The sequence below is a fragment of the Micropterus salmoides genome, unplaced genomic scaffold, assembly GCF_014851395.1.
Source record: "Micropterus salmoides isolate LMB-PRFRI ecotype aquatic unplaced genomic scaffold, ASM1485139v1 Ms_hic_scaffold_11, whole genome shotgun sequence".
Taxonomy (NCBI): Eukaryota; Metazoa; Chordata; class Actinopteri; order Centrarchiformes; family Centrarchidae; genus Micropterus; species Micropterus salmoides.
This window is the reverse complement of record NW_024040152.1, coordinates 3,893,072-3,906,005: the sequence shown is the minus strand read 5'-3', so window position 1 is coordinate 3,906,005 and position 12,934 is coordinate 3,893,072. Positions and strand designations below refer to the sequence as shown.

The window sequence follows — 12,934 nt, the reverse complement described above, 5'->3', positions numbered from 1 at the left end:
ATCATTTCTCCTGCACTCCCTGAGCACTGACACTTCTCATGGTGACTTTTGTCTACTTTATTTCAGTTCTTTTAAACAGACCAGAAACATGAGGGAGAAGAAAACCTATAGAATTCCTCTTTCTAAAACCCACAATATGATTCTTCCTTAATTACTGAGACTTGCTGTGCTGTGCTGATGATGATAGTGTAACAGATTAATGAGATTAACACTCGAATGGAGCAAACACACTGAGGTAAGATCTGCTTCTTAAACAGGTCACAGCGTAACAAATTTATTCACTAAATAAAAAGCTGCTTTAAGATAAAAACACAAGATAGATAGAGAACATCAAACCTGTCACCTCTACATACACATATACTGTCATCATCAAAATACAGATGATTATGAAAACAGACCTGGAAACATTTTGTAGAGTTTGACATCACTCCCTGTTGGCTGATCAATAGCAACAATTCAGATGTTACAATTACAAAATACAGGCTTTATGGAGACTTTGAAAAGTTTGTAGGTTCCTCTGTTGGATCTCATCATATCCTGATATTCAACATTTCATTACTGTGGCTTCATCAAAGTAGAAGGAATCCATATTTGATGTTATTAGCACTGTATGTTACTAAGTACTGGTCAATAGTCAGACTCCCAGTATCAATAATCCAAAACTGTATTACACATATATACACATTTAAATCTGTTTGTCTTTTTTTTGATACACACACATGCAGACACAAATACATTACTTTATTATTTATTTATTTATTTATTATATGCAAGTATATTTGAAAAATAAAACCCCTTATACATTCAGATTTGAAATTAAATTCAACAAATTCTGAAGTAGAAATTTTTACACATTTTCTTTTTTACAAGCCAGCTGATGACTATCCAGTAATCTCTTCAGTTCTGATTACAGATCTTAAACAGATAAAGCTTTCTTCTCACAGATCCATCGATGTTTCTCATCACACTTCACAGCTTTCCAGCTCTTGGAAGGTGTCCCTCCGACAGAAATCACACAATGAGCTTCACCAGAAGGTGTCCTGTCAAGTAGCTGAGGAAAGAACGTGATGGTTAGATCCCAGCTGACACATTTTATTATTCATGGTGTTTAGAAAATCATCTTACTCTTGAGTCTTTAGAAAAGTTCCATTGATCCACGTCCAATTTCCAGCTTCAGCTCTCTGGCCAATCCAGTAGCCATAACTGCCCCAGTTAAAGTTGACATATTTCTGATATTCACAGAAAGACAATATCAGTTTATCATGTTTAACCACTGTACTGACAAAACACTCTGTGTCTTTAACTGTTTCTGACTTCATGCAGCTTCTTTTCTAAACCCTCTAAATCAGCTAAATAATCCACACATTGATCTCCATCCTTTTTTCATCATATACACAGAAAATACATTTGACACATGTACTGTATATCTCTAGTGTTATCAAGGTTTGTCTGAGGTTCTCCTGTGCAGGATTATCACCCTATAGTTTTGATCAGTAGAGTTCACATTTATCATGCATGAAAATTTCAAGTACATTCCAGCTGTGTTAAGAAATACATACATTTTTATTTAGTGTTTTCATTTTTTTTATAATATATATCATTTTCAATTATAATTAATTAGATTGCATCTCAGGGGGAGAAATAAAAGTTTAAACTTTTAAAAATCACTCTGACCAAAAGAACAAGGTTTACAGTGTACCAATGTTATATTTCACAGAGAAGAGAATGGTTTTTAGTTCTGCTTTGAAGATTTGACAGTTGTTGTTTAGTTAGTGGTGAATGCTGAGTTGATGGTAAGTTTTCTACTTTAGTGGTTTTAAGCCACACTGTTTGTTCTCACACTGCTGCATTTCACCTTTCATCAACAGACAGTCATTTTTATCATAATCAAATAGATTTGCCCGTTTTGTTTGTTTATTAACAGAGAGACAGTTATCAGATATTTAAACTCTGTACTTAAACACACTGTGGCCTACAGACTCAGTGTGTTCAGACAGAAAATACATTTTCATTTCATATAGGCTGTAATAAAAATGTTCAGTGTTCTCATTACCTTCTCCTTTTGATCAAGTTTAACAACCAGATCTGAAATCTTTCCTCTGCAGTCTTCTCGAGCTTCTTCCCAGGTTTTCTGACCAGGAACATCAGGGTTATTAATCATATAGCAGCTGGATTCTGAGAGTATCCAACCTTTCTGACAAGCTTTACACGTTCTGTCTGAAACAACAGAGACAAACCAATAAACAACATTACTGCATTGTGATATAGTTCTTATCATTGTCGGTTATTTTTGAACTTTATTAATGGGATCTGAACATACTTTGGTTTTCTTTTGGGCAGTAGGCATCAATGCTCCACTGAGCTCGACTGACGTTGAGCTCATTCCACTTTGTCTTCAGCTCCTGGTTTTGTGATGTCAGGATCTGGTTTTCTGTAGTCAGCTTTGCGTTATGTTCAGAAATGACAGAAGTAACTACAGTGACAGACAGAGGAAGGTGTTGGACTGTGAGACATACACATACTTATAATAATACATTTTATACAAAATCACTATTAAAGAAGTGCTTATATGACCATAAATAATATTAAAAAGACAGGGTCACATGTTTATAAAAAAAACAAAAACAAAGACAACCAGCCGAACAGCAGCAATAAACAGCATAAAGAAAAGTTCTTCCTGTGATAACCAGGGTCAGCCTAAATGTGTTTCTGTGCCTATGTGTCTGTCTGTATGTGTGTGTGTCTACATGTGATAGCGTGTGTGTGTATATGTGTTTGTGTGTATAAGCCTGTTACAGAATGTAGTTGTTAGTGAGAGTGGGACACCACAACCACGGCGCACCGACCCCAGCGTCAGGCAGGCAAAACCCCCAGCAGCCAGGGCACCTCGCGACCCCCCACAGTGCAAAGGACCCGAGATCACGTGTCCCGGGGAAAGTCACGGCTCGCCCCAAGGGAGAACAGCAGAGAGCCATGCCGGGGAGCTCCCCGCTGCCAGAGAGAGAGAATGTGGGAGAAGCAGGGCGGACAATCCCCCAGCCCAGCCGGCATGACCCCGGATGGGGGCCCAGCCTCCCAAGGCAGCCACCCCCAAGGAAGAGGGCCAAAATCCCCCCCGACAACACCGGCCATGTGCCCCCGAGACAACCGCACGCCCTCATTGTGAAGGAGCCAGCAGGGGGAAGCAGCGGGAGCCCCACCCCTACCGAAGAGGGCACCGGCAATGGATCAAAAATCTCAGTGACACGCCACCCGTCCCAGACATGAGCAAGAGCCAGAGGCTCTGGACTCCCGGGACCAGAGTGGGCCCCCACACCAGGGGAGCCACGTCCCCCCTCAACACACCCCAGGCCAGGAAAGGCAGACACCTACCCCACGGCGCCCCCCCGACACCCACATGAGGCCAATGAGACCCCCCACACACCTTCAACACCCCCCGCCTGCCTCTGTAAATGTATTGTGTTGGATGCATGTCATGGACGGTGAAGTATGTATGATGGAGTGAAGATAAGGTGTGTGGTAACTAAGGTGCAATTAAAAATGGAGGGTAGTTGCGACGCAGGCACCCCACAACTGACAGGTAGGAGCCCCCCAATGTACCCCTCCCACCCCCCAAGCCCTCTGTGTCTAATGTGCAATTAAAATTAAGGGGCAGCCAGTGGAGGAGGAAGAAGGAGGGTGAGGCCACAATAAAGCAGCCCCACCCACCAAACGCCCTGCAGCCTGCCTGCCCCCCAGAGTCCTAAGGGTGTATGTAGTGAGACATGACCGAAAGGGGGGAGGTAAAAGAGGTTATAGGCCCCAGAGGGGCGAGGACCCCCCCAGGGGACAGAAAGGCCTAACGGCCCCTATGGCCCAGACCGGCAGCCCCACCCACACCAAGGAAGCAAGGCCACCCAGCCCAGGCCAGCTCGCCACCCCCAACCCCTCGTGCCCCTCCCTCCCCAGCAGTGAAGCGAAAGGCTGATACACACTTTATTTCTCTAACTCACACTGCTGAAGCCTCATATCAGCTACAAATTAACATTGGAATCCATTTTTACACAAGTCCAGTATGAAAAAGAGGAAGAATGACACCAACCAGAATCTGCTTCGGTGTACATAATGGGCGCCTGATTATTGTTTTAAAATGGACTAAAAACATTTTAAATAAGGACTCAAACAACAAGCTAAGAAGAAAAAAAAAACTTAGATTCTAACTGACATTTTAATAGAAGGTACTCACAGTAGATACGAAGGGCCATGATCACTGACAGAATCACCCAGCACACTGCCACTGCTGGAAAAGACGGAGTGAAGGAGAGAAACTTCTGATCTGACAGAAAAATAAGAATTTAGTTGAAACACAAAAACATGATTTAACAGTCAAAGGTGCTTTGAATACTTTTAAAATGGAACCATTAAGCTTCCACATTTTTAACCTTCATCACATTTTCTTACATCATGGTTGAGAAATAAATTTCATGCTTAACAACATAATATTTGTGAAATGTGTTGTGTTCATAATGCACCTGAAGTGACGGCCATTCTATCCACAGCACCTACTGCTGCATTAACATAGTCAGCTTCTTCCTCGATTACATCTGAAAGTTATACAGATCAAACACAAATGTTAAATGTTTAAACTGAATGTTTTTACAGATTCACTAATATGTTGAGCACCCTGGATGTAAAAGATTCCATCCATAATCCAGAAAGTATCTGCCTGTTACCTTTGAAAATGTAATGTTTATAGGCAAGGTGCTCTCTAATAAATTGAAAATTTTCAAGGTTCTCAAGGAATTTACAAGGAAGCCTTCACCTCATAAGTTTTAAGCCGCCCTGTTTGTCTGCAGCTTCTTCTAACACTGAAGTTCACCTTTCATCAGCAGCTTCTCAACACTGACTTTTTATCATAATCAAATATCTTTCCTGAAAACAGAAGACCCAATAAACAAACAGAAATCCTTTTAAAAATACACAACTTGCCTTTTCTTTAATAAGTCATTAAAAATAATTCTGTTAATAATAATAAGTCATTTGCAATGTACTTCAGTTGGCTGTCATTCTTTTTACAGTGCTGTTACGGGAGGCAGCTTCTTCCTCAATTTTTCTCAGAGAAAAAAATATTAAATGTTAATATTTCTAATGTGTTGAGCAGAGTGGAATAATCATAATGCAAAAGATGCAACTGGAAATGAATTTGACCATTTTAAAACCATCTGGTGCTCAGCTGTTGTCAACAACCAGAAGCATAATACATGGTAGAAAAACACCACAAAAATACTTAGTAGTAGAAAATATCTTACCTGCAGATAGTTGAACAGTAGAATTGTTTAAAGTGCCAGTTGCCTTCAGTGGTTTTCTGTTCATCTTGAACAAATGTTTAAAATCCTGTTTCAGTCCTGTGTGACGGTTTTAAGGAAAGTCTCAAGCTGCAAAGTGTCGCTGGTGTTAGATGGTGTGTTTGCTGCGTTGGTCTTCGGTGGACTTCTGCTTTGAGGTTTTGACAGAAGTCTTTGTTCAACTTAGCAGCTAATAACATATTTGTGAAGGGAAGTCTGGTGGTGTGTACTGCTGTCTGCAGAGAGTCTCTTGTCACATTACCACTGGGGGAGCAAAGTCAGAAATCTGCTGATTCTAGTGGACTAAAATACATGTTAATACACTAAGGTTTGATTAATCCAATCTGTTAATGGAAAGTTACTTACACCAGTTTATATTTAATGTCCCCACCCAGCATGAGCCCCTTTACATGAGGTGTCAATGTAAGGATTGCAGAACAAACGGTGGAGGCTCTATTGATCTCCACTGTGTGCTCCACATGTCTCAACTGGTCTTTTGTTTTCTAAATGTAAAGACACAGTTTGCTTTTTCCTCCTATTGTACTTGAAATTGTGAAGACAATTTATTTGTGACGAACAATGATGAAAACAAATATCTGCAGTCACACTAACTAAACTATATGATGAACAGCATGACAACTATATGATGGATAAGATCAAACCTGTCACCTCTACATATACTTTTATTGTTTACTTAAAAATACAGATGTTTATTAAAACAGACCTGGAAACATTTTGTAGAGTTTGAAATCACTTCCTGTTGGTAAATCAGTATTAACAATTTAAATGTTACAATGACAATAGACAGGTTTTATGGAGACTCTGAACAGTTTAAAGCTTCCTCTCTTAGATCTCATCATATCCTGATATTCAACATTTCATTATTGTGGCTTCATCAAAGAAGAAGAAATCCACATTTGATGTTATTTGCTCTTCAGCTCCCCCGGTATAGTCATCACTGTATTTTACTACAAACTGGTCTATAGTCAGACTCACAGTATCAATAATCCAAAACTGTATCACACATATATACACATTTAAATCTGTTAGTGTGTCTTTTTGTGATACACACACATGCAGAATCACCATACACAAGCATCTTGGAAAAATAAAATCTCTTGTACGTACATTTTGAAATTAAATTCAACAAATTCTGAAGTAGAAATTTTTACACATTTTCTTTTTTACAAGCCAGCTGATGTTATTGTACGCGTCATTCATCTGTGCAGACTATCCAGTAATCTCTTCAGTTCTGATTACAGATCTTAAACAGATAAAGCTTTCTTCTCACAGATCCATCGATGTTTCTCATCACACTTCACAGCTTCCCATTTCTTGGAAGGTGTCCCTCCGATAGAAATCACACAATGAGCTTCACCAGAAGGTGTTTCTGTCCCAGTAGCTGAGGAAAGAACGTGATGGTTAGATCCCAGCTGACACATTTTATTATTCATGGTGTTTAGAAAATCATCTTACTCTTGAGTCTTTAGAAAAGTTCCATTGATCCACATCCAATTTCCAGCTTCAACTCTCAGGCCAATCCAGTAGCCTAATTCGCCCCAGTTAAAGTCGACATATTCCTGATATTCACAGAAAGACAAAATCAGTTTATCATGTTTAACCACTGTACTGACAAAACACTCTGTGTCTTTAACTGTTTCTGACTTCATGCAGCTTCTTTTCTAAACCCTCTAAATCAGCTAAATAATCCACACATTGATCTCCATCCTTTTTTCATCATATACACAGAAAATACATTTGACATTTTTACTGTATATCTCTAGTGTTATGAAAGTTTGTCTGAGGTTCTCCTGTGCAGGAATATCACATTATAGGTTTTGATCAGTAGAGTTCACATTTATCATGCATGAAAATTTCAAGTACATTCCAGCTGTGTTAAGAAATACATACATTTTTATTTAGTGTTTTCATTTTTGTATAATATATATCATTTTCAATTATAATGAATTAGATTGCATCTCAGGGGGAGAAATTTTATATTTCACAGAGAAGAGAATGTTTTTTATTTCTGCTTTGAAGTTGTGACAGTTGTTTAGTTAGCGGTGAACGCTGAACTGATGGTGGGAAGTTTTCTACTTTTACTACTCTACTAGTGGTTTTAAATCACACTCTTCATCTGCAACATCTTCTCACACTGCTGCATTTCACCTTTCATCAACCGACAGTAACTTTTATCACGATCAAAAAAGATTTACCCGTTTTTTTTTGTTTATTGATGAATGTCTGACAACAGAGAGACAGTTATCAGATATTTAAACTCTTTGCTTTAATAAACACACTGTGGCCTACAGACTCAGTGTGTTCAGACAGAAAATACATTTTCATTTCATATAGGCTGTCATAAAAATGTTCAGTGTTCTCATTACCTTCTCCTTTTGATCAAGTTTAACAACCAGATCTGAAATCTTTCCTCTGCAGTTTTCTCGAGCTTCTTCCCAGGTTTTCTGACCAGGAACATCAGGGTTATTAATCCCATAGCAGCTGGATTCTGAGAGTATCCAACCATCCTGACAAGCTTTACACTGTCTGTCTGAAACAACAGAGACAAACCAATAAACAACATTACTGCATTGTGATATAGTTCTTATCATTGTCGGTTATTTTTTTACTTTATTAATGGGATCTGAACATACTTTGGTTTTCTGGTTTTGGGCAGTAGGCATCAATGCTCCACTGAGCTCGACTGACGTTGAGCTCATTCCACTTGTTTTGTATTTGTTCTGTTAAGTTGTTCCTCTGTGACTCCAGATCCTGGTTCTGTGTCTCCAGCTCCTGGTTTCGTGTTGTCAGGATCTGGTTTTCTGCAGACAGGTTTGTGATCTTGCTTTTAAGACAGTATAGGCTTGTGTCACATTGTGCAACTGGAAATGGGAAATTAGCTTATTGAGTGATAGTAATGATATGATTTTGTCTTTGTCACTTCACTGTTTTACTTCAGGTTTTCTAGACTTATGGGAGTTGTAGGCTCTTATTTGTCTTTAATTTATGAGATCCCCTAAAAAGAATAAATGTTTTCTGACTTCCTAAGCCCTTTGGTTCCTACTGGACCCTTAAATATATGGCATTGCCTAAAACAGCTAGGCACTATAATTTTAAGTAATAAGTAATTAAACAGTGAATAGTGTATTTGTTGGGGATTTTTTGTGTGTGTGTGCACTAGCAGGGCCTTATGGCAGCAGGACGGTGTCTGTGGTACTAACTTCGACAGTGGCTGTGTTCATTGTTGTGGATGTCTCATGCGGACGTGCCGTTGGCGTCTCTTACAAAAGCCGAAGGGTACCTTTTGCATCAAATACCTACACTTTGTCAACCTTTCTGAACGCGTTGGTATTTGACGCCCTGAGATGAGAACAGGCTGTAAAAATTGGTTGCAAATTGTTGAAAATAAAAATCACATAAACAAGTTTGTTCGTAACATGATTTAGAATAGAGGAAGAAATCTATAGGTTAAACAACCTGTTAAGAAATACTGTAACCGACCAGCTGATATGTATGTTTTAATTGTTAGGCTGTTTATCGTAATCACCATGTTTTCCAAGTTTCCAGGATGTCACTGAATGTGTTATGCCTGCCTGACTATATGATACGCTTAGAAACCGAGGAGAAAAGAGAGAGTTGAAAAAGAGGGATGTTAGCACGTAGCGCTCTGTGACAGACAGATTTGTCTTTTTGGCACTGGCTACGGCCCACATTAGCCTGTATTTTCTTCTGTAATAAACAGTGAACAAAACCAGCTATCATCTCATAGCTTCTTGTTGAGGAAAGCTACAATACTTTGGTTATGGTTATAGTAATGTTACAGAGGAAAACTGGTGCTGTTATTCTTCAAGTTCTGCCTCATGTCTGAGTCTGAGGTACTGCATAGACTACCTGTTTTGTATACTTACTGTAGACACAGACTGCTATGATGCCCAACAGCAAAATGACACAAAGAATCCCCAAACAACAAGCCACCTGCTGATAGCAGCGACCTCTGCTGTTTGTTTTCTTGTCTGGCAAAAGTCCTGCTGAGGATAAACAACAAATGCCGTTTTTCCATTACCAGAACCAGCTCAACTTGCCGCGACTCAACTCGGTTTTGTCCCGACGTCCTCCGTTTTCCATTGCAGATAGTACCCAGAAATATGCCGCGTTCCAGACGGTTCAGAACTGGGAAATTTCCAAGTGGAAATATCTGACTTCTAACCTAAAAGCGTTCCAGGTGCATGGTGGTGCATGACACGTGAGTCGCTGACCGTGGCACAGTGAATACACACAGGTGTTAATTAAAAGGATGGCAGTTTTAATGCAAACAACTGACATAAATAACCTATACGTTACTAGTTAACTGTGTACCCCTCTAGCTATATCAGTTGGTAATCCTCAAGTCAATGTTGTAGGTTACACTTCCTTAATGTTTTGGCATTTTAAACGATAACTTTTATGCAGAGAAGATAACTTTATGAGATTTCTACATCAATGTACATGCAGAACAGGTTTTACTATATGACCGTATGTATTAGTTTAATTTAAATACATACAAATATATGTTTTGTTGCCTTTTAGTTTATGGTTTACCATTTACAGTGTGTGCTTCCGTGGGCGCTGACATTGTTTTGTGACGTCATTCAGCTGCTACTCGTGAAGTCGGGGGGCCATATTTTTTCTCCGAGTTCACAAGTAGGAAATCCGACTTCAAGTGGCGTTCCACAGTACTTTTTCTGGTTGGAGGTCGGAAATTTCCCAGTTCCGAGTTGGCTGGAACGCAGCAATAGTACTCTTCAATCTAGCTAGTCGTCATAGCAACACCACACACCAGTGACCCACACACAGCTGTCTCTTGATTTCACCTCAAAACTTCTCAGAAGTGGATTTAGTGATGAAATTACACATGAAAATTGTAAAATATAAAACGTCTGTTGCTGGCCTCTGTCAGGCACGCGCAATGATGACACAGCGAATAGTGACGATTCTCTCTGACCAATCAGCAATCTGCTGTGTTTTCATGTCACATTTTAGTATCACCTCAGCTCGCTTGGAACCTCGACGGTGGTGATAAGAACAAAGTACCTGGTTGCAAGTACAGGTACAACTTTTCCCCAATGGAAAACCAAAAAAGGCGAGTCGAGCTGGTACCTTGCAGTGGAAAAGGGGCTAAATATAAATAGAAGGCTTTAGCAGTCCAAGTTAACGATATCAAGAGGGTAACTTTCAAAGTTACAGTAATTTTACAACAAAAAATCTTTTTTACACTAAAAAGTCAGTAAGTAGAAGACAGTAAAGGTACCCGCTTCATTTGACTAACCCAGACTGCTAGGCTTGTATTAGCTTCAGATAAACCTGGGAATACATTTCTACACAGAACAAAGACATTTTCTCTCCCATCTCTTATATTCGAAGCACATTAGAAAAGATCTCTTAATGGTCAGTACAAACAGGAGGAATGATTACAGGCAGCAAAACATGTTTCAATATTCACATGGGCACCTGACTTTTACTTCATGATGGATATTAAAATGTGTGAACCTGTTCTTTAAGAAAAGTGCTTTTTGCCATTGTGCTAAGAGGAGCATTAGAAGAATTGGTGGCTGTAAAATAAATGTTGCAGTTGAAGCACTTGAAAGTTGAAATACAAATCAGAAATTCTCTAAATAGAAATTCCCTACTATGGCTTAAACCCCAGAAACAATGGATCCTACACTTCCCATAATTCAAGGTGATTTTATCTTTTCACTAGAGCTTCCCTGCCTGTGAAACAGCAACATCTTTTTGAACTCCACACCCCCAGTTTGTAAGTCTTTGTTAAAATTAGCAGTCTCTAAGTTATTAACAAAGCTCCTACTGTTTTCACAGGCTGAGCAGTACTCCTCATGACCCCCCTATTAGTTCCCTTTTAATGGTTGTAATAACGATAAATCTGAGGTAGTATTTGTAGCAGTAATAGTAGTATTAATAGATATACTCTACTGAATGCTGTGTACATTTTTCTTTACAACTTACTGTTTGTGTCAGCAGTCTTTTCGGTTGTTTTGCTTCGCACCTTCACATCACTGTACACAGTTTCCTCCTCCTTATTAGCTGAAAGGTTGAAGAACACAATCTTGTGGTTAATTACTGTATAGTGTCTAAATTGTAAAGGCTTTTGGAGGCTTATTTTAACATTTGAAATTATTGTGACTGTCCCAGTATCTTGTTTTAGAATTAAAAGTAATTCAGTGTTTTTCCCAGAACTGTATTCTGTAGACCCTCACAGGGCAACTAAAACGTAAGATGATCCAGTTCTCTCACAGTTAGCGGGTCATGAAAGGGAAATTATGCATTTTATAGAGAAACACTTTTAAAATAACCACTTCATTACACATGTGCCTGACTGGTTTTTGATAGCTGTGGTCTGTGGAATCTCCAGTGTTGTTACATAAATGGGCGCTATCAAGCAAAAGCAAACCAAAACCTTTCCATGTATTTCCAATATGGATATGACAAATACATGTTTTGGAGTAGCAGATTACAACAACTAAGTTTAGAGACAGCCCAGTGGATTGCAGATAGTCAAAGGTTTCAAATGTTAAAACAAATTTCTCAATTCAGATCAGAAAAAGAGAACAGACACCACAATCAGCCACAGTTTACAAAACAGCATTTCCATGATGTCATGCTGCTGAATGTTTTATTTTGCCCACATAACACGAGAGGCAGATGTGTTCATTGTTGCTCAACAAACTTACAGGGCAATGGCTTTAATATTATTTCATGTTCTGAACAGTCCAATTTTCAAATGTATTTACTAACCAGTTTTACTGAAGAAAATACCAGTGCAAGAAATCACATGAAGAGGATGATCACATACAGATCCAGCCATACAATTGACGACTGGGCTGTGTGGGGGTCCAGGCAGATTGATGTGGAAACAAGGAAACAGTATTTGATCCATATCAATGACATGATGCGTTTCAAGATCTTTTCTTGATTTAAAAAATAAAATGAATTCAAACAGCTGAACTTACCTTCAGATGGGGAATGCTTCTTAGTTTTGAAAACAACTGAAGCATAGTTGACCTCCTCCTCCGCCATCGCTACAGTCCTTCTGTTTAGTTCCCACTGACTTCAGCCCCTGTCATTAAACCACAGAGCATCCTCATTTTGACACTTGACTGATGCAACTTCTCTGTGTGGCAATTAGTGTCTCCAACATGCGCTCACACTTTTACTAGCTGAAAGTTGTTAGTATAACTTTGCATACGAGAACATAAGGAAAGAAAATCCCCCCGCCATCCTGGTCCAGGGCAAGATATCTCAGCAGCTGCTGTCTCCAGTGCTACTAAAATGGATTTTCATAGTCTCCAGATGATGAATCTTAATGCTTTTGGTGACCCTTTTTCATATAGAGCATTTTTATAGGCCAACATTTCCCCTTAATGAACAGTATTCCTTTTTATTAAGTACCTCCCAAATGAAAGGTTGGATTTTCAGTTTGGATGTAAAGTTACTATAACACCTTCATGAGTAAGGCTGCTTTGAAAGAGGAAGTAAAATATGCAGATCCTGAACTCAGTAATATTTCTTTGTCTTTGCTAGCTTTTATCCCTGAAATATGGCTGCTGATGCGGTCT

General features: G+C 39.2%; 2 protein-coding genes across 7 annotated transcripts; both read right to left on the bottom strand.

Annotated features, from left to right (window-relative positions):
* Window positions 1–302: 302 nt before the first annotated feature.
* On the bottom strand, window positions 303–5,545 carry LOC119896979 (asialoglycoprotein receptor 2-like). The gene is made up of 7 exons (XM_038710488.1): window positions 5,289–5,545; window positions 4,512–4,583; window positions 4,226–4,315; window positions 2,321–2,473; window positions 2,054–2,217; window positions 1,126–1,229; window positions 303–1,051 (listed from the first exon to the last, which is right to left on the bottom strand). Exons 1-7 carry the CDS (start codon window positions 5,350–5,352, stop codon window positions 1,012–1,014), a joined length of 687 nt encoding a protein of 228 aa, XP_038566416.1. The 5' UTR covers window positions 5,353–5,545; the 3' UTR covers window positions 303–1,011.
* Window positions 5,546–5,851: 306 nt separating this feature from the next.
* LOC119896977 (C-type lectin domain family 10 member A-like) lies at window positions 5,852–12,447 on the bottom strand. 6 transcript variants are annotated; one of them, XM_038710484.1, is made up of 8 exons: window positions 12,329–12,414; window positions 12,114–12,199; window positions 11,325–11,402; window positions 9,233–9,349; window positions 7,979–8,146; window positions 7,712–7,875; window positions 6,801–6,904; window positions 5,861–6,726 (listed from the first exon to the last, which is right to left on the bottom strand). In XM_038710484.1, the coding sequence occupies exons 2-8, from the start codon at window positions 12,181–12,183 to the stop codon at window positions 6,699–6,701; spliced, it is 729 nt and encodes a 242-aa protein (XP_038566412.1). In that variant the 5' UTR covers window positions 12,184–12,199; window positions 12,329–12,414; the 3' UTR covers window positions 5,861–6,698. The 6 variants fall into 6 exon arrangements, with proteins under 6 accessions (XP_038566414.1, XP_038566412.1, XP_038566410.1 ...); XM_038710482.1 differs by having other exon boundaries at window positions 5,864–6,726; window positions 9,233–9,352; XM_038710486.1 differs by lacking the exon at window positions 9,233–9,349 and having other exon boundaries at window positions 5,852–6,726.
* Window positions 12,448–12,934: the final 487 nt, after the last annotated feature.

Excerpts from the sequence above, each read along its gene's own strand:
- LOC119896979 (XM_038710488.1), bottom strand. The coding sequence starts at position 5,352 with ATGAACAGAAAACCACTGAAGGCAACTGGCACTTTAAACAATTCTACT. Across the intron at positions 4,316-4,511 it reads TAGAATGGCCGTCACTTCAG|ATCAGAAGTTTCTCTCCTTC; the intron begins GTGCATTATGAA and ends TTTTTCTGTCAG. Across the intron at positions 1,230-2,053 it reads AACTTGATCAAAAGGAGAAG|AAATATGTCAACTTTAACTG; the intron begins GTAATGAGAACA and ends TGTGAATATCAG.
- LOC119896977 (XM_038710482.1), bottom strand. The coding sequence starts at position 12,183 with ATGGCTGGATCTGTATGTGATCATCCTCTTCATGTGATTTCTTGCACT. Across the intron at positions 7,876-7,978 it reads CCCAAAACCAGAAAACCAAA|ACAGACAGTGTAAAGCTTGT; the intron begins GTATGTTCAGAT and ends CTGTTGTTTCAG. Across the intron at positions 6,905-7,711 it reads AACTTGATCAAAAGGAGAAG|GAATATGTCGACTTTAACTG; the intron begins GTAATGAGAACA and ends TGTGAATATCAG.